The sequence below is a fragment of the Ailuropoda melanoleuca genome, chromosome 15, assembly GCF_002007445.2.
Source record: "Ailuropoda melanoleuca isolate Jingjing chromosome 15, ASM200744v2, whole genome shotgun sequence".
In the NCBI taxonomy this organism is placed as follows: domain Eukaryota; kingdom Metazoa; phylum Chordata; class Mammalia; order Carnivora; family Ursidae; genus Ailuropoda; species Ailuropoda melanoleuca.
In genome coordinates, this window is record NC_048232.1 from 75,654,321 (window position 1) to 75,675,441 (window position 21,121).

A 21,121-nucleotide genomic window follows, 5' to 3' on the forward strand; every position below is an offset into this window, starting at 1 on the left:
CTCAGTTAAATCATTGAAACTCTCAAGCATTGGAAGGAAGATTTCCAAAGTGTTGAGCGGTTATTGTGAGAGGGGCTTTGGTCTCCACGAACTTTAATTTTCAACTCAGTGGGCTGAGTTTTTGAGGTTGCTGTGGTCTGGGTAGGGGACCTTTTCAGAAATGCCAGGCTTCTAGAAAAAAAAAAAAACCACAGCTTTTCTTCTAATCAAGGCTCCGTTTTAAAGTTTGAAAAACTTTGCTGCGATTAGAAGAATGAATGATTTCTCTGCTTCGTTGGGGTTTCCTCAGGGTGCCCCGGCGACAGGGCACTCTCTGCCCGCCCTACCTCATGGGGCACAGCTGAGGAGGGGCTGGGAGTGGGCAGAGCTGCCCGCCCAGACCTGCCCCACAGGCACCCCACACCAGGTGGGCGTCTTACCCGGAGCACAGCTGGAAGAGCACACAGAGGGTCCAGAGGGATGCAGAGTGAGCCAGGAGATGAGCAACCTAAAACAGGGACTCCTATGGGTCTGGGTTTTGTGCAAGGGTTTTCAGGGTATTGGGAGATTAAAAAACAAAAAGCTGCACCACAGCTGTATGGTCATAGATAGAACCTGGAGACTATATATTGACCCCGAGATCATTTTTGAGAAGCAGAGAAAGGGAGAGAAGAAGGAAACTACGTTGAAATCATTTTGGTAATTAATGTCAGGCTGACTGAATGAGTTATTTTCAAACCTGTTAGTTACTTTTGTAATCAAGTGGAAAATGTACCATCTCTTCCAGGCCCTGTGCTCACTGCTCATGCATGTCACCTCATTTCATTCTTATACCGACCCTTTGGAATCGTTATCCCTGTTTTGCAGGTGAGGAAACTGAGACTCAGAGACCCGAGTTAACGTGTCCGGGCCAAACAGCTGGTGGCAAACCCGGTGTTGAACACAGATGATTCTGATTTCGAAGCCAGGCTACCTCCTCGCCTCCCCTAAACCTAGAGTTAGAAGGAAAACCTGAGAGGTGCCCATGCTGGCTCACCTCCTCTGCTACCTAAAGAAGTCCAGGAGGTCAAGTCATCCCTGCTCCCTGATTGGGGCGGGGGGAGGTCAAGTCATCCCTGCTCCCTGATCGTGGGAGGAGGGGAACAGCAACCCACACTGCGGTTCTTGGGAGCTCGCTGTCATGGGTGGTGGTGGGTGTCTGGCTGCCACGGGGACCTCAGTGTCACTTTGGCAACAGGCTGCTTACTGAGGACGCCCACGGGCACTCCTTCCTGTAGGGGTGCCTCGGTGCAGTGTGTGCCTCGCGTCTCAAATAATTTTCTGAGCTTCTAGACTTAACCCGGCACCACCATTGGGGAGGCCTCCCCCGCCTGCCAGTGACTTTGGCAAATCTGACATTTTACACACATGATCAGGGCTTCGTACCTATTTACTTACAGGCCTGATTTTCCTTATAACGGGTTCGGCGTAAAAGCTTGGTGTTAAAATAAAACACCGTTTGCACAGCGTGATGCAGTTTGCAACCACAGATACAGTCATTAATGGGGGGAGTTTGCAATCATTGACACAATCATTAAGAGCTGGCCCTGGAATCCCAAAGGTTTGGGGAGAATTGGCTCGGCCATAGCTGAATGTATGAACTCAGCGAGTGAGGTGAGCTCTCTGAGCCTCAGCTTCTTTGCCAGTAAATTGGGGTCATGCATAGTACCCACCTCACAGGGGATTGTGAGGATTAAATGAAGTAAAGTGTGTAACGGGGTCAGCACAGGCCTTGGCATATCATAAAAGCTCAGTAAACCAAAGGCACTCTGAGCTCCGTGTTCTTCGCCTTGTGTTCCCCTGGTAGCTTCCAAGACCCCCCTCCTCTCCCTACCCCACCCCACCCCACCAGGACGGCACAGGAGAAGAAAACAAAAAAAAAATTTTATGCAACACTTCCACTGTGTTCAGTCTTTCAATACGTGGCCTCATAAACCTGTAGCTAGGCAGGGTCTTTCCCATTTTATTCTTTTCTTCTTTTTTAAAGATTTTATTTATTTGAGAGAGAGAGAGAGCACAAGCAGGGGAAATGGCAGAGGGAGAAGCAGGCTCCCTGCGATGTGGGGTTCCATCCCAGGACCCTGGGATCATGACCTGAGCCGAAGTCAGACACTTAACCGACTGAGCCACCAGGCGCCCCTTTCTCAGTTTATTCTTAGGGAAACTGCCACTCGGTGGGTCCGGTCACACGCACTGGCTCATATAGCGAGAGAGTGTGCACCCTGAGGTCAGTTACGGCACCAAAGGGGATCTTGCTTTCTATAAACCAGGCTGTCTCCATATCACTTGAACACATAGGGTCCCAAGGAAGGCGATGGTGCTCTCCCTTCCACGTAGAGCGGACTGTCGTAGCTCGGCCTCATGGTGGACTGACCCACGTGCGCTGAAGGGCACACATTTGTCCGTCTTCATTTTACACGTATACTTGACGCTTCTTCGTTTCCCAAGATTTCCATCTGTGTCGTCACTATCTGGGCTTAGCCCAGTGCAAAGCATTTACTAGGGTGTCTTGTAGAAGTCAGTGCTTAGTAAATATTTACTTCAGATATAAGTCAGTCTGGGGCACCTGGGTGGCTCAGTCAGGTACGGGTCTGCCTTCGCTCAGGTCATGCTCTCAGGGTCCTGGGATCCAGCCCTGTGTTGGGCTCCCTGCTCAGTTAGGAGTCTGCTTCTCCCTCTCCTTCTGAAGCTTTCAGTTTTCTTCATTGTGAAAGCATCTATATGGTACTTTCCCGGGTTAAGAGAATATAATGAGATCATGCACGTTGAGCCCCTCCCCCCAGCTCCTGTGCTCTCTCTCACTCGCTCTCAAATAAATGAAATCTTTTCAAAAAAAGATATGTAATCCATCCTTCAGATTATGAAGAATGCTGCATCTCTTTGCTTGCTTTCTAGGAAGCCTGGCTCTAGGCAGATAAGTACTTGATAAACTAACTAAGCTGAGCTGGCCCTCCTGAGCCCCTGCGAGGTGCCAGGCATGGTTGCGGTGCTAGTCATTCCCTTTCCTCCATCCTCTCCTCATTGATCTGCAGTTCTATGCCAAGCTCCGTGCTAATTGCAGGGAACAGTGGACTGAATAAGGTACAGTCAGTTCCTAAGGAGCTTATATTATTTGTCCTAACCCTCCCAGTAACTTCACGGGGCAGTTTTTTGTTTATATATAGGAAGGAAATTGAGGCTCGTGAGGTTAACTAATTTGCCTCGGGCTGCAGCGCTTAGTCACTTGTAAGGGGAGCTGTAGAATTAGTGTCCTTCTGGCTTCCAAGGCTCTTCACTGCACCAAAAGATCTAAGCAGCAAGCTGAAAGAACGCTAACAGAAGGGACTGGTGCGGCATGCCTTGGGGGGAGCCAGAATGCAAAAATTATAATAGCTAAGACTTCCATAGTGCTTATCATGAGAACACACTCTGTGTTGCTCACTTGAATCTCATAGAAACTCCATGAGGTGCTGTACCGACCACCCCCATTTTGCAGATTCAAAACAAAAAACTGAGGCTCGAGGTGGTTGCGCCCCTGACCTCAGGTCACACAGCAAGGAAATCAGACTTGAACCTGGCAGTTGAGCTCCACGGTCTGTGCGCTTAACACCTACAGTATGGTTAAAACACACAAAGTGTCTCTGTCATAGACAGGTCCTTAGGAATCATAGTGGTTCCATGGTTCTAGAACAGGCGCTGAGCTAAGAGCTTTCCACACCTCACACCATGAAGACGAGGTGGGCAGGTTATTACTCTCCACATTTCACACTGAGGTTTAGAGACTTTGCCTAAAGTACGAAGGCCTGGCTAGTTCCTAAGCCCACGTGCTTGCTTTTCCTTCTCCTAGGTGACTCTCGGGAAATAATTCTAGAGAGAGAAAAAATATGCACCAACTGGTCCATTAGGACATTATAAAAATGGGGATATTAGCTCAAGGGAACGTGAGGGCTGTGGCAAAACAGGAAAAATCTGCATAATGGAATGTTAAGGGGAAAATGAGTAGAGACTGTATGCTCACCCACTGGGGATGCACTTTATGGACGTGCACGTGTGGACATTCGATGGGGAAGCACCCAGAAGGTCAAGTAGTCACATGTGAGAAGGGTGGGATTATAGATGAATAGGTTTCTCCTTTCAACATTTTAAATTATAGTTCCCAGGATCGATTAACACAGGGAAGAGAAAAGCATTTTGCCCAAGAGAAGGATGTTTTGGGAATTTAATCTTGAAAGCTTAGACTAGTTTAAAGTCTGTTTGGGTCCTGCCGTCAGGAGCGGCTGGCTCTCGACGTTCCGGGTGCAGGAAGCCCCATCCCCTCATGGGAGGAGTGAGAAGAAATGCAGACGAGCAAAGCAAACATACAAACTAGAAGAGGCAGTGATGTCAGGAGCCAAATAATGTCAGATGCTGTACACAGCGAGGAGCCTTGGCCCCAGTAACCTTTTCTCAGACTTTTATATGTTTTAGTAATGTTGTAATCATAGAAATAGAAGCGAAGGAAAAGTCTGCCAGCCCTAGGTAGTGGTGGGTATGCTCCCCCGCAAAAGTCGAGGGGAAGTGAAAATTTTACAGCCTGTTGATGCAGTTACGTATGTGTGTTAACGCCGGTGTTCCCAGGGACGTTTTCAGAGGAGAGATTGCTTTTACACTGAATGTATCTTCAACAGGAGATGGCACCGAACACCTTAGCTCTAATGTTTGCTAGTCTCTGGGGACTGTTGGAGCGTCTGTGATCTCTGAGCTGACAGCCCCGGTGCACTTTGGGGTTTCCTCCTTAATTCTTGTCTGTTGCCAATAATGACGCCTTCATTCATCTCTGTGACCGCTTTGGGGTTTTCTGTACTGAGTTTTCCTAAAGTGAGAAAGGGCAGTAAGATTATTAAGCACCTGTTGTGTACTTGGTATTATGTTAGACACAGCTCAGTACTCGCAATGAGACCTGAAGGCCTATATAATTACGGGTATTATAGTACAAGGTCACGGTTAGTTGTACCTGCTGACTTGTTTTGAGTCAAATTGTCATTCTTTAAAGATATTCTTTCACCTGTGGATGATTTTAAGTTCTATTTTTGTTGCTTACGTGTGAACAGTGATTTTGTGTTTTTGGTTTACTGTTGTGTCTTCAGAGCCCAGAATAGTGTCTGATAGTAGTTGCTCAATAAGTGCTTTTTGAAAGAAAAATTGAAGAAAAAAAATAAGTTAGTGGTTAGGTTAGATTCAGGTTCAAATCCCAGCTCAGCGGCTTATCGGCCGTGTGATTTGGGGCAAGTCATTGCTACAACGTTCTTGAAGATGATGGTGCTTGCATTGGGTGGCCACATTCCAGGAGATGACCTTAGTGTCCCCTTGGACTCACCTGCATTCTGCCGTGATGAGACCCCGGCTGAGGAGGAGGACTCACGAGGACATTGGCCACATGGCCCTGCTAGGAGAGTGAATAACGTGAGCCAAAAAGAAGACAGAGCTCTTAGCTTTTTTTTTTTATCCAGGACTTTCTCTCTGGGCCTCGCTTCCCTCATCTATGAAATGAGACGATAATTGCTACGTATGAAGTAATTACAAGAAGAGGTATGCAAGCAGTTTAGCACACGGCTGCACAATGGGGCTCACTCAATGGTAGTTATTGTAACTACAGCAGACAGAGAAACTGAGGCTCAGAAAGGTGTAAGTACTTGGTTAGTTCACAAACCAGTGAGACAGCGAGGCTTAGCAGTCAGGCCTTCTTGCCCTTTTCTCTGTACTGGATCCCTCGGCCCCGGCCGACGGGAGGAGCTTTCTCACTGCGGTCAAGAGTTAGTGGACTTGGGGCCCCGACACTTGCTAGTTTCCCGACCTGCGGGAGAGGCTCCCCAGGGTACGAATAGGGAGCCAGCACAGCCAGCAGGTGAACTTGGGGAGTCCAGAGAGGCCCCTAGAAACAGAGTGAGTAGTTTGGGTGGATGCGAGAGCACCGAGTCTGAGGGGGGTGAAGGAAGAGCAGTGCTGCCTGGTGGCGGAAGGAGGGCCGCCTTGTGTTCAGTCAGCACACCGGCCTTCCTCAGAGACTCGTCCATCGTCGTCATCAGAGGAGTCTCCCCGTAGCCTTCTGAAGCAGAAATCCTTATTTGATTGAAGTGGAAACTGAGGCATACCTACAGAGGGAGTTTGGGGGGGAGGGTTATTTTTTAAAGGAATGTATTAGAACTGGGAAAGACATGAAAACACAGCTCAGATTTTCTGTAAAGATTTTATTTGTTTATCTATTTATTTATTTATTTTGAGAGGAAAAAGAGACAGCATGAGCGGGGGGGGGGCGGGGGATGAATCCCAAGCAGACTCTGCAAGAGCACGGAGCCTGACATGGGGCTCGATCTCTGGACCCTGAGATTGTGACCTGAGCTGAAACTAAGAGTCAGACTACTTGTAACCGACTGAGCCACCCAGGCACCCCCAACTGCTCAGATTTTTAAGGAAAAGCAGAAAAGTTAAAAAGGCAAACTGGCTGAGAGTGTTTTTAAGCAAGTACTGCAAGGAGAGCGAGTGGGTTATGGATTGGGAATCTCGTCATGGTAAAGGGTTAAATTGAAGGAGGAAGCGAATCGTGTCCCCGTCTTTGCAGAAAGACAGGCCCAGGCCATAGAGTGTTGAGCAGATAGTAAGTGGCCTGATGTTTCAGTGCACGTGGCCCTTGTGTGTAATGAGCACCCGTCAGCTATAAGGACAAAGACGACCCAGTGGGCACGTCCTGAGGCCTGGGGTGTGGGGGTAACGGCACACCAAGCCAATCACAGTCCTGTTTGTCCTGGCCACACATCTGTGTAACGCAGACCTTCCCTGTCTGCACTGCTGTGACTAAACGAGGTAACCCCGTAAGTGACTAGGAGCACAGCACTGCTTCTCCAAGAGGCAGCTACGATGCTGATGTTGGCAAAGATGGTGGGAGGCCACATGCCAGGACATGTCATACCGTCACCTCACACTCACCTCCTCATGCTGTGATTGAGACCCCAGCAGGTGAGGAAGAGATGTGGGGACATGGGGACACCAGGACACATGTCCTGAACCAGCTGGAGTAGTGGATAGAGTCAGGTAGAAAGAGGACAAAGTTCTTATCTTTTCTCATGTCACTTCTCTGTTCTGAGCCACTCAGAATTAATTAGACCCTTGCAGTGGCCTCCTACCCAGGGGACCATTACGTCCTGCTTTGCCTGGGACAGTCCTAGCTTACACATGTGGTCCTGGCAAAATTATTAATAATGCGGCTTTTCAGACTACAAAGTTTGGATGAGAATCACGTGGTCTCCTGCTTCCCTCTCTCTCCCCTCTGAGACTGTTCAGCAGCACCAGATGGAGCTGCCCACAGAACGGTTTCTGGTTTTGTTTTTTAAAGATTTATTTATTTATGTTAAGAGGCAGAGAGAGAGAGTGTGCGCACATGTGCAGTGGGGGAGGGGCAGAGGGAGAGAATCTCAAGCAGACTCCCCTCTGAGCAGAGCCCAACCCAACGTGGGCCTCGATCTCACAATCCTGAGGTCATGACCTTGAGATCATGACCTGAGTCGAAACCAAGAGTCAGAAACTCAACCAACTGAGCCACCCAGGCGCCCCTAGAATGGTTTTGCTTATGTCACACTCTAGTCAACAACTTTTAGAGGTTCCCCACCACCTGTTGAATAAAATCCAGGCTCCTTAACTTAGTCCTAGGTACAGAGGCAGGGTTTTTACGTGCACATGCACCATAGCATCTTCCAGAGTGCTCGTCAAACAGAACAGCGTCATCAAACACAGGCTGAATAACTCCCTGAATGCATGTGGGCCTTCGCACTCGGGCCGCTTGTCAGTGCCTTGAATGCATCATCTTCGGCCAGCTTCAAGGACCTTTGCACATGACGTTCCTTCCGCCGAAAACACTCCTCCCTCCCTGTTTACCTGGGTGGCTACATGACGCCTGCGGAGTCTTCAGCTGTCCGCTTAATGCCACCTCCTCCGAGAAGCTTCCCTGACTCACACATTAGATCAGACTCCCTTTTCCCCTCTTCCTCGGCTCTCTCGGGAATCACATCTCTGTTATCTAACAGCTGACTCTCGCGCTAAACTCTAAGCTTCCCTGAAGACGGAAACGGCGGCTGCCTGCTTTCCTGCTCTGCCGCTACGGTGCAGTGCCTGGCCCCTGATGCCCCACAGACACCTCATCAGCACGTGGTGGGATGAATGAATGTACAGCCCCTCGTAGGCTACGCTTTCTGAGCCAGTGCAGTTCACGGCACCTGTTTCAGGCCCTCCAGCAGCTTCTTAGCACCTTTGGAATAGTGTGGGGTTCTTCCCTACACGCGTTCGGCTCTTCCTACCTCTGACTTCGTTTCCTGCTGCTCTCGCCTGCCCTCCCTCTCCCCGCCACACTGGTTTTCCAGCCCACTCCCTCTCAGGTCTGTGCCCTTGCTCCCACATCACCTCCTCCAACAGGCCCTCAGTGTCCTGCTACCTCAGACAGCACCCTGTCTCTCTTTACCCCATTCTGTGGCCTCCTTTTCTTCCTAACGCTCCTTGCGCTCTGAAGGCATCTGGCATATTTGTTTCTGTCCATCTCCACCACAGAATCCAAGCTCCCTGAGAGCAGGGATCTTGTCTGCAGTGTCCATCATAAGAACCTCAGTGCCTGGCAAACAGTTGGCACTAAAGCAATGTTTGGTGAGCCAGGGAAGGAATACAAGCAGGGGCAGGCTGGGGTGGCCCCCTGGAGGCAGGGCAGGGGCCCCTTCCTGGACCCCAGCGATCCCTGGGGCAGGGCCTGTGGTGTTGCCATGGCAACCCACTGACCTGTGTCCCCCTCCCCCAGAGAGGCCACAGCTGCCTGCCTCCTGGGCCCAGACTTTCTACGTGTTCCTGTGCGTCACCACGGAGGGGAGCCCAGGGCAGAGGGAAACTCGGGCCGAGAGAGAGAATGATGAAGCGGAGATCACGCCCTGGTGCCAGGGGAGACAGGAGCAGGACTTGTTGGCATGGTTCCACTGGTAATGGCCGCGCCTGGGGGGAGGGGAGGCGGGGGGGCCACTCTGGCACCTCCAGGACCTGGGGTCTGGTCCTCCCTTGGCAGCTGGGAGTGTGACGTGTCAACTTTTTGATGTAGCATTTCTAAAGCTGTGAGTTCCTAAAATAGGCCCCAGCACAGGGCCCTGAAAGACTGTTGGTACGAAGAGTATGAATAACGCCTTCCATTAAAACCCGGTGACACTTTGTAAGTCAGGCAGCTTTCTTTTCAGGTGTTGCATAAGTCAAGAACTCCCTGTTCTCATCCAGTTCCTCAGAAACAAAGCTCGTCGTGTCACTCCCCCACTGCTTAAAAATGACGGCTGGCTCCCAGCTGCCTGTAGGCTTCTCGGCCTGGTGGGTGAGGCCTTGGCAATCTGCTCCTCCTAGACTCTCCCACCTGTCCCCTGCCGCTCCTCTGGTCCCCGATCAGTGGGCTCATCCCCTTTCCCAGAACCCACTTTGTACTTTTGTCCATGCCGTGGCCCTCCTGGCCAGTTCCACCTGGCAGGCGCCAAATCGTTTAAGGACTGGGTGAAATGCTACCTGCTATATGAAGGCTGACACGAAAGCTCGCTTCTCTGTGCTTCTGTGGCACGTTATCATAGTTGCAGACTTCTCCCGGTTCCCTGCTGGCTCCTTGGGGCCACGTGCCCCAATGAGAGCACACCAACCTTAGAGGCAGCCTGACCTGACCCAGCTGGGCCACCAGCTAGCTGGCTGCCTTTACCTAGCGTCTCTGTGAGCTCCTGGTGGACAGAGACCATGCTTTCCTCATCTTACCGTGGCCCACAAAGCCAAGCCTGCTAAGTGCTTCACCTGTATTATTTCAGTTAATCTTTGGAGAGCCTGGGAAGTAGGGCTTTTGGAAGGTTCAGGAATCAGCCCAATGTCACATAGCTAGTAAGTGGCAGGGCTGGGATTTGAAATCCAGTTGTTCTAATCTGAACCCCACATTCTTCCTGGCCTGCCTCTGTCTTCTCTTTCATCTTGTACTGTCTCCCCCTTGGTCACTCCACCAGCCACGGGGCCTTCTTGCCACTCCTTCATCCATGATCACCGGCCACCCATGATCCCTCCTCAGGGCCTTGGCCTCTGCGGTCCCCTCTCTGTGGACCTTTGAAAGCCTTATGGCTTCTCTCCACTCAGTCTCTGCTCAGATGCTGCTGCTTCTCAGAGGCCTTCCTGGGGGAGGATCCCTTGTTCCTCCTCCTGTTCTCTCATCCTACTTTCCTTCCTCACAACCCACCACCATGCCAAGAGCCTGACACCGTGCCAGGCTCCTGGGGACAAAGCATGGCAAAGATGGACAAGGTTGTTAGAACTTATATTTTTAAGGTGGGGAATATAAATAATAAAATAAGAATAAATAAACAAGATATTCTCGGGACCTGAGACCCTGGTCCACCAGAGATATCTTGCTGTAATGTATTGGCATCTCTTCTGTTGCAACTTTACACTGAAGGCACTTGATAATGATTTGCAAAATGAATGGATGGATGGCTAGCCTAAGATAGACTCACCACCCTGTGCCCAGTATGACGTGGCAAGCAGAGTAAACATAGGCTTTGGAGATGGAAGATCTGGGTTTGAATTCTGGCTTTAATCCCACTGGCTGTGTGACCTTGGCCCAGCCACTGCCATGGTCTGGACCCCAGTTTCCTTATGTTTAATGTGGGATGAATTTCTGTCTCATGAAGTCAGATCAGGTTCTAGGGTTCAGTGTGCCCTGTGAGCGTCAAGGATTACCTGGCTTTGGACCACCATCTTGGTCGGGTCCTCCCGCCAGATCAATACACGTTCCTGAAGCAACTCTGGGCCTCGGACGTGCCATGTCCCTGACGCGGTTATTTCCTGGTTTTTCTTTGCTGCTGCAAAGGGAACCAGCCCTTCTAGAAAAACCCACTCTAAAGTGGGGAGGGATGAAGATCTGCCTCTGAGGAGTGCGGGTTAAACTCTTTGGGAAGTGAAAATCCACAAGGCACGATTGGCGTCCTCCTTCCTGCCCGTGATCCCAGATGAGTCAGGGGAAGTGAGGCTTCGCAGCCCAGGAGCCAAACTCACAGCTGTCAGTACATCCTGATGGGCACTTAGAGCAAGCTTGGTTCTTACTAAAAGATCAGATGATTTATTTTTACGGATCAAGAATGACGCAGTGGGGAGCAGGGAGTTAGCCAAGCGTGAGGTGAGGTGAGCTCTCCTCCTCCCATGTCCCAGGTCAGGGTGCGGACACAGCAGCACTGACCACAGCCTGCCTTGTATTAGAACTTCTGCTGCAAGCCTCAGTTTTCATGTCTATCAGTAGACATGCATTAAAACAAACCACATACTATTATTCTGAGATCCTGTAATGTAAGCCACATATGTGAAAATATCTTGCGTAGTACCTGGCATAGAGTAGGAACTTGATGTTATTTTTTTTTAAAGTAATGCATTCAACACCACATATTTATTGTGCCCCATCTACGGAGACAAGCACAGGGCTACTGGGTGCANCTGTAATGTAAGCCACATATGTGAAAATATCTTGCGTAGTACCTGGCATAGAGTAGGAACTTAATGTTATTTTTTTTTAAAGTAATGCATTCAGGGGCGCCTGGGTAGCACAGCGGTTAAGCGTCTGCCTTCGGCTCAGGGTGTGATCCCGGCGTTATGGGATCGAGCCCCACATCAGGCTCTTCTGCTATGAGCCTGCTTCTTCCTCTCCCANATGTCTATGTCACTCACAGCTTTTATTGTAGCTTCTTCTATCCGGAAGGCACAACATAGACGCTGGTTGAATTTTGCTTGCTTTATCTGGAAAATCACCTTTGATGTGTTGTACCATTTCATGCCTTATGTGGTNAAGGTGGACAGAAAGGACAGTCTTCCCGCACTCGTGAGTTTGAGGAATAGCATCTGCCTGGCTTTCTAGATCACAGCTGCTGGGCAGAAGCCAGTCCTCTTCATGTCTATGTCACTCACAGCTTTTATTGTAGCTTCTTCTATCCAGAAGGCACAACATAGACACTGGTTGAATTTTGCTTGCTTTATCTGGAAAATCACCTTTGATGTGTTGTACCATTTCATGCCTTATGTGGTAAAAAAGAAAAGATTAGGAAGTTCTATAGACACACGGATCTACTTACATGCTGTGCATTCTTTGACATCACGTGTGTCAATAATGTAACATTTCTTGGGACCATACTGTAGGAACAACTTCGTACCGGGTGCTAGTGAGAGTCAAAAGAGATAGAATAATATGGACTTCATTCTTTAGATATTTAGGATCTAAACAGAAGGGCCTGCTATGTATAACAAAGGCCAGCAAAGAAACACATGAATAGGGGCGCCTGGGTGGCACAGCGGTTAAGCGTCTGCCTTTGGCTCAGGGTGTGATCCCAGTGTTATGGGATCGAGCCCCACATCAGGCTCCTCTGCTATGAGCCTGCTTCTTCCTCTCCCGTTCCCCCTGCTTGCGTTCCCTCTCTAGCTGGCTGTCTCTATCTTTGTCGAATAAATAAATAAAATCTTTAAAAAAAAAAAAGAAACACATGAATGAATGTAGCAAAAATTGTAATATGTACGTAGAATTTAGCGAAAGTTCGAATGCCAGGCCGACTGCGATCAGTGTTGCCGTGTTGGCACCGCATGCTGGAGACTGTATGGGACACCGGAGGAGAGCTCAGCCCACCCGTGGAGAGAGCAGTGGTTATGATCTAAGTCTGAATGGCAGTCCTGCCTCTTACTAGCTGGGTGACTTTGGACAAGTCACCTAATCTGACTGAACCTTAACTTTCTTGATAGCACCTACCCCAAGCTTGTTAGGAGGGTTGAGTGTGCTGGTGTATGTGATGTATTTGCATAATGCTTGGCGCGTAAAGACCCCATGGACGGTGACCTTTATTATTATTATTAAATCACATAATCTACAAGTAAATAAGTTAGATGAACACAGCGCTTTATCAAAAATTCAACATACCTGTCATTCTGGTTGACTAATTCTTGATCTTTGCAAGACCAAAATTCATTGTTAATAGTTTTCAAGTAGGGGCGCCTGGGTGGCACAGCGGTTGAGCGTCTGCCTTCGGCTCAGGGCGTGATCCCGGCGTTGTGGGATCGAGCCCCACATCAGGCTCCTCCGCTATGAGCCTGCTTCTTCCTTTCCCACTCCCCCTGCTTGTGTTCCCTCTCTTGCTGGCTGTCTCTATCTCTGTCGAATAAATAAATAAAATCTTTAAAAAAAATAGTTTTCAAGTATACGAAGTTTCCTGCAGTGACCTAAATAGAGGCCTTGCAATCATTTGGAGCAACCTGACTTAGGAGGCACGGGTTGCAGATGCTGCTGTTGAGAGCCCCACTAGGGAAGAGGACAAAGGTCAAAGAGCACCTGTGGATCCAAGGCCCGTGGCTTGTTTCGCTCTCTCAGTGACATCTGTGCAGTCTGGAATGTAAGACTTTGAATGCTCTGAGAACTCCAGATGTCCAGAACAGCAGATGGTTCTGCCATATTTGCCACTGCTCGGACCGTGGTCTGGACCCTCCAGAGAGCATCCTGGAGCCACAGGCGCAATTGGACCTTGATTAACTAGAAGATAGCCAGATGCGGGTGAACTGGATGGCAAAGAAGTGGGAACAACTCCCTCCAAGCAGAAGCTGGAAAAAGTGGGGTACTTTGACCAGAAAAATGGAGCTGTGCTGGCTGTCTTCTGATCTCTGCCATGTGCATGAGAGACCACCCTGGAAGAAGAGCAGCAGAGTGGCTACAGGCATAGACCACGGCGTCAGAGAGACCCGAGTGGGTCCTGTGGGTGGAGGGAAATGTTCCTTCGTGAGATTTCTTCTTTCTTTCCTGGCACTTCCAGCCCCCTCTCTCTTCTCATCACCCCGCTTTCATCTCTCTCCAGTGCTGGGCAACATGGGGCGGGGAGAGGCACAGCCATCTGGAAGGTTCTTCCTTGACTTGAGCTCTTGTGGGCTGGTGTCGCGCACTCTCAGCCTTGGGTGTTCAGAGCCATCACTCCTGCGGAATGTTCGCATGAGTTCTTCAGGGAGTGCCCCACCAATCACTGGGGATTCTCACCTGCAGGAATTGGCCCTTTTTGAGGACTCCAAAGTTAACAGGCCTGATCTTGGCGCAGGGAAATGGGTGAGAGGGAGAGTGTTTCTCTTAGTTCCCTGTGTCTGCTGAAAAGGGTGTGTGTGTGTGTGTGTGCGCGCGTGCGTNTGTGTGCGCGCGCGTGCGTGTGTGTGTGTGCGTGCATGCGTGTGTTTGTTCACATGCATGTGAGGGTTGCTAGATGTGAATACCTAGCTGGGAAGACCAGGGCTGGCCCAGAGCAATAGCGGTTGCCCTCGCTGCTGTGCGCTGGTGGAAGAAGGGGCTGCAGATTTCAGCAGCTGCCCTCCCAGACCAGCCACGTCCGTGGCCAAGGAAAATAGGCCAGAACTTGAGGGGGTTAGAAGATCGGAGTGGAGATGTTCTGGAGAGTCCTGAAAAGAATTCTGGAGATCTGTATCCTGACGCATCCTTAGAAGTGATGTGATGACAAACACCCGCCTTGTGCCATCACACCTCTGAAAAACCTCAGAAGCCATTTGTTTCCACGTTGCTCAGTTGGCGTCTGGAAGGGGTGGCGTTTTAAGGTTTTGAATTTCTCTGTCGCTCAGTGTTTCCTCAGAAACACCAGCTTTCCATTTCCTTTTAATAAGCTGGCTCTGGTTTCTCCCCCTGGATATTTCCACCTACTTATTTACAATTTAGGGAGCAGCTTTTAAAAGAGCAGTTTGTTGGGACATAAAATATAAAATAAAAACCCAACATCTCTCCCTGCTGTTAGCGTTTGCTGTGCCCCCACCCCTACCCCTGCCCACAGCTCCCATGCCAGCATGCCTCCCTTCTAGAATATGTCACCTAAGGTGTTAACTAATGATCTGGTCCTTGGCTCTTTGAATTACGAGGAGTCACATGACTTAATCTAAGCTTCAGTTGCTTTCTAGGAAGAAAAATGAAGATTTAAATCTTTACTTCTGGGAGTTGTCAGAATTCAGTGAGATAACACATGTAAAGGCCTGGCAGATCAGAATAGGTGCTCAGGAAATGCCAGCTCCTATGTGATAAAGACAGCAACGGGGGACACCGCTGTGCGGAAGCACAAAGCCGTAGGTGTCGTCAGCCCTGCTGTAACACCGTGTAGGCATTCCTAAAAATCACTACGTTCTGCAAAACAGCACGATAAAAACCAGTTTACTAGAAAAATAAATGAGGGACGTAACACTCAAAAGCTCTTTCAGTGACACATTAAAAAAATAGGAATCTAATAAAAATGATAGCACAGTTTTGTACACGTTAATTAAATGTTTAAGAGGTGCAGAAATACAATTAAGTCTGGCACTTCACCTTGGGAAAGACCTGAAGTTTGCTTTTGGAAGTGGATGTCAGAAAGGCTGCCGCTTGGGAGTTACGGTGAAGTGGTAGGACGTGGGTTATCCGGGCAGGGGTGGCTCGTAACACGCGAGGTGAACTCAAGTAGCTGGTAGATGTCTGGGGCGTGAGCGTGTGTGAATTTTGCATATTCCTATGGGGTTTGGTTCAGGTATGTGTGTTTTCTGCATTCGCCTGATGTTTCTTAGGGAAGAGATTGAGCGTTAGCAAGCGCAAAGTTTGCTCTCTGCTCAGATCATTCCCTAATGTATTACTTGCCCGGGAACACACGCTTATTTTCAAAACGAGCATTATAGGAGAACTGACTATAGTGGGTNGGGGCGCCTGGGTGGCACAGCGGTTAAGCGTCTGCCTTCGGCTCAGGGCGTGATCCCGGCATTATGGGATCGAGCCCCACATCAGGCTCCTCCGCTATGAGCCTGCTTCTTCCTTTCCCTCCCCCTGCTTGTGTTCCCTCTCTTGCTGGCTGTCTCTATCTCTGTCGAATAAATAAATAAAATCTTTAAAAAAAATAGTTTTCAAGTATACGAAGTTTCCTGCAGTGACCTAAATAGAGGCCTTGCAATCATTTGGAGCAACCTGACTTAGGAGGCACGGGTTGCAGATGCTGCTGTTGAGAGCCCCACTAGGGAAGAGGACAAAGGTCAAAGAGCACCTGTGGATCCAAGGCCCGTGGCTTGTTTCGCTCTCTCAGTGACATCTGTGCAGTCTGGAATGTAAGACTTTGAATGCTCTGAGAACTCCAGATGTCCAGAACAGCAGATGGTTCTGCCATATTTGCCACTGCTCGGACCGTGGTCTGGACCCTCCAGAGAGCATCCTGGAGCCACAGGCGCAATTGGACCTTGATTAACTAGAAGATAGCCAGATGCGGGTGAACTGGATGGCAAAGAAGTGGGAACAACTCCCTCCAAGCAGAAGCTGGAAAAAGTGGGGTACTTTGACCAGAAAAATGGAGCTGTGCTGGCTGTCTTCTGATCTCTGCCATGTGCATGAGAGACCACCCTGGAAGAAGAGCAGCAGAGTGGCTACAGGCATAGACCACGGCGTCAGAGAGACCCGAGTGGGTCCTGTGGGTGGAGGGAAATGTTCCTTCGTGAGATTTCTTCTTTCTTTCCTGGCACTTCCAGCCCCCTCTCTCTTCTCATCACCCCGCTTTCATCTCTCTCCAGTGCTGGGCAACATGGGGCGGGGAGAGGCACAGCCATCTGGAAGGTTCTTCCTTGACTTGAGCTCTTGTGGGCTGGTGTCGCGCACTCTCAGCCTTGGGTGTTCAGAGCCATCACTCCTGCGGAATGTTCGCATGAGTTCTTCAGGGAGTGCCCCACCAATCACTGGGGATTCTCACCTGCAGGAATTGGCCCTTTTTGAGGACTCCAAAGTTAACAGGCCTGATCTTGGCGCAGGGAAATGGGTGAGAGGGAGAGTGTTTCTCTTAGTTCCCTGTGTCTGCTGAAAAGGGTGTGTGTGTGTGTGTGTGCGCGCGTGCGTGTGTGTGTGCGTGCATGCGTGTGTTTGTTCACATGCATGTGAGGGTTGCTAGATGTGAATACCTAGCTGGGAAGACCAGGGCTGGCCCAGAGCAATAGCGGTTGCCCTCGCTGCTGTGCGCTGGTGGAAGAAGGGGCTGCAGATTTCAGCAGCTGCCCTCCCAGACCAGCCACGTCCGTGGCCAAGGAAAATAGGCCAGAACTTGAGGGGGTTAGAAGATCGGAGTGGAGATGTTCTGGAGAGTCCTGAAAAGAATTCTGGAGATCTGTATCCTGACGCATCCTTAGAAGTGATGTGATGACAAACACCCGCCTTGTGCCATCACACCTCTGAAAAACCTCAGAAGCCATTTGTTTCCACGTTGCTCAGTTGGCGTCTGGAAGGGGTGGCGTTTTAAGGTTTTGAATTTCTCTGTCGCTCAGTGTTTCCTCAGAAACACCAGCTTTCCATTTCCTTTTAATAAGCTGGCTCTGGTTTCTCCCCCTGGATATTTCCACCTACTTATTTACAATTTAGGGAGCAGCTTTTAAAAGAGCAGTTTGTTGGGACATAAAATATAAAATAAAAACCCAACATCTCTCCCTGCTGTTAGCGTTTGCTGTGCCCCCACCCCTACCCCTGCCCACAGCTCCCATGCCAGCATGCCTCCCTTCTAGAATATGTCACCTAAGGTGTTAACTAATGATCTGGTCCTTGGCTCTTTGAATTACGAGGAGTCACATGACTTAATCTAAGCTTCAGTTGCTTTCTAGGAAGAAAAATGAAGATTTAAATCTTTACTTCTGGGAGTTGTCAGAATTCAGTGAGATAACACATGTAAAGGCCTGGCAGATCAGAATAGGTGCTCAGGAAATGCCAGCTCCTATGTGATAAAGACAGCAACGGGGGACACCGCTGTGCGGAAGCACAAAGCCGTAGGTGTCGTCAGCCCTGCTGTAACACCGTGTAGGCATTCCTAAAAATCACTACGTTCTGCAAAACAGCACGATAAAAACCAGTTTACTAGAAAAATAAATGAGGGACGTAACACTCAAAAGCTCTTTCAGTGACACATTAAAAAAATAGGAATCTAATAAAAATGATAGCACAGTTTTGTACACGTTAATTAAATGTTTAAGAGGTGCAGAAATACAATTAAGTCTGGCACTTCACCTTGGGAAAGACCTGAAGTTTGCTTTTGGAAGTGGATGTCAGAAAGGCTGCCGCTTGGGAGTTACGGTGAAGTGGTAGGACGTGGGTTATCCGGGCAGGGGTGGCTCGTAACACGCGAGGTGAACTCAAGTAGCTGGTAGATGTCTGGGGCGTGAGCGTGTGTGAATTTTGCATATTCCTATGGGGTTTGGTTCAGGTATGTGTGTTTTCTGCATTCGCCTGATGTTTCTTAGGGAAGAGATTGAGCGTAAGCAAGCGCAAAGTTTGCTCTCTGCTCAGATCATTCCCTAATGTATTACTTGCCCGGGAACACATGCTTATTTTCAAAACGAGCATTATAGGAGAACTGACTATAGTGGGTGTTGTTGAATGAAGGAAGGAAGGAGTCGTAGCTGGTCTACCCAATGGAATTAACATCATGCTACGTTGTGGAAAGTACTTCTGTAGACTTTGAATTCGATTTTAAAAACAGAGTCTTTTGTGTTTTAAAAGTACTACATAGCTGTTGTATAGCTTTTATTATCTCCTCGCACAGTGGCTTTGGGTCTGTGCTTGGAAGTGCCCCTTTCAGGGGTCACCCGGCAAAGGGAAGGGAGCCTCCGCGTTCCCTGTGCCCCTCCTCCGATTCACCCAGAACCCTCAGGGTTAGATCTGCTTTCCTTTTTGTTTTTGTTTGAATAAAGGGCTCTGCTGCTAATTTATCAATCGGTAAACCACCACCAGTGGTTTAGTTGACCAAACTTCGTTTTACAAATGACTTCCCAGGAACGTCTGTTTGATGCAAAGGAAAGATAATCCTCAGTTGGTACTACTGGGCTGTGAGTACTCCGGGAGTAGTAGAATCTGACCAAGAAACGCTCAAGGGGCCTCGGTCACCATTCTGTCTCCGCAGCAGTGGTGCCCGGTGGGGCTTCTTGGAGAGCCCAGCTCCAGCCGGGGCAGGTCTCAGATGAAAACCAGGGGGCAGTTGAGTCGAATGTGTTTATGATGTTCTTGTCTCTTCACAAACGCCAACAGCAATTCTGCAATTCTGTGATTTTTCTTTCCTCTTTCTTTCTTTCTGTTTTTTTTTTGTTTTTGTTTTTGTTTTTTTAGAGAGCTGGATTGAAAGATGTCTCAATGAAAGTGAGAACAAACGTTATTCCAGCCACACATCTCTGGGGAATGTTTCTAATGATGAAAGTAAGTGCTTGAAATTCATTCTTTCACCATGTCCTAGACACGACCAGTGTCCTCGTGGGCGGGATGGTGCTTCTCGAATGCTAGGCTGGGGCAAGTCACCTGGAGCGAGAGACTCTGAAGCCATTTAGGGACCACGCCAGGCCCTCTCTGGAATATTCTGCAATGGGGAGTGCAGTGCAGTCCGGTAAACACGGGAACGGCGCCACAGCAAGCACTTGTTGTTTGCACGTTCATGTTGTCTGAGTCCCCAAAGACCCCGTTACAGTGGTGCTCCAGTTGGGCAAATGCGGACCCTGAGTGGGAAAGGCTGTTCTCTGTGTCCCTGTAGATGTGGGATTAAATTAGTGTGTCATGGGATTGTCGTTTCGGAGTCGGGAATGTCCTTGCTCTTTGAAAGTAAAGATTTCTCCTAGATCTTGGACTAGAGAATTGGGAGTTAATGGGAATGTATACGTTGCTGTGTTTGCACCTTTCCCTGGGTTATGTCAGATTGGGTCTTCTGGGCACCTCATATTAAGAAAGAAGACTGATGGGGACTTGTGTTTGCCCCCGAACCACTGAAAAAGGGGGCAACTCATTGTGAATGTGATTGCCAGCAGGGACAGAGTGTCTTTCCCCCTTGGCTAGTAAAGAGCATTTCCTTAGTGCAGTTTGCTCAGAGCATGGGCCAGGGACCACCTGCTCCATAATCCCCAACAGTGTTTGCTGCACACGCCAAACAGCTTTCTTCCAGAGTTCCTTCTGGCGTTGTCATTCTGTCATCACGATTTTGCATCATTTTATAAAATTGAGATAAATTGAACATAAAGTTCATAAATCTTATGTGACTGGTCTGATGAATGCCTTTTGTTTTCTCAGTTTGTATCTGCCTGTGTAACCCCCACCCAGAAAAGAGATGGAACATTTCTAGCCCCCTGGGTGGTTCCTTCATGTCTCAGAATCCCTGTTAATAACTACCCTCCTGGATTTTATCACTATCATTTGGTTTTGCCTGTTTCTGAAACATTATATAAATGGACTTACAGAGTCTGTATTCTTTTGTATATAGCGCTTTTCACTCAACGTAATGTCTGCCAGATGCAGCCTCGCTGTCGTACGTAGCAGTACTTTTTCATGGCTGTATAGTATTCCACTGTGAGCATATGCCACAGTTTACATGTCCATTTAAATGTTGATGTTATTTAAATTGTCTCAAGTTTTTATTTCTTAAGCATGTCTGAGCATACTTTGTCTTATTGCACTAAAACATATNGTAGGCATTCCTAAAAATCACTACGTTCTGCAAAACAGCACGATAAAAACCAGTTTACTAGAAAAATAAATGAGGGACGTAACACTCAAAAGCTCTTTCAGTGACACATTAAAAAAATAGGAATCTAATAAAAATGATAGCACAGTTTTGTACACGTTAATTAAATGTTTAAGAGGTGCAGAAATACAATTAAGTCTGGCACTTCACCTTGGGAAAGACCTGAAGTTTGCTTTTGGAAGTGGATGTCAGAAAGGCTGCCGCTTGGGAGTTACGGTGAAGTGGTAGGACGTGGGTTATCCGGGCAGGGGTGGCTCGTAACACGCGAGGTGAACTCAAGTAGCTGGTAGATGTCTGGGGCGTGAGCGTGTGTGAATTTTGCATATTCCTATGGGGTTTGGTTCAGGTATGTGTGTTTTCTGCATTCGCCTGATGTTTCTTAGGGAAGAGATTGAGCGTTAGCAAGCGCAAAGTTTGCTCTCTGCTCAGATCATTCCCTAATGTATTACTTGCCCGGGAACACATGCTTATTTTCAAAACGAGCATTATAGGAGAACTGACTATAGTGGGTGTTGTTGAATGAAGGAAGGAAGGAGTCGTAGCTGGTCTACCCAATGGAA

The 21,121-nt window shown here is 48.7% G+C and overlaps 1 protein-coding gene across 1 annotated transcript in view; it reads left to right on the forward strand.

Annotated features, from left to right (window-relative positions):
- Positions 1–21,121, forward strand: part of RFX4 (regulatory factor X4) — a 163,985-nt gene that overhangs the window by 7,712 nt on the left and 135,152 nt on the right. The window contains exon 2 of the mRNA XM_034644081.1: positions 19,166–19,252. Coding sequence (XP_034499972.1) covers positions 19,166–19,252 — 87 coding nt within the window. The remainder of the gene's footprint in view (positions 1–19,165; positions 19,253–21,121) is intronic.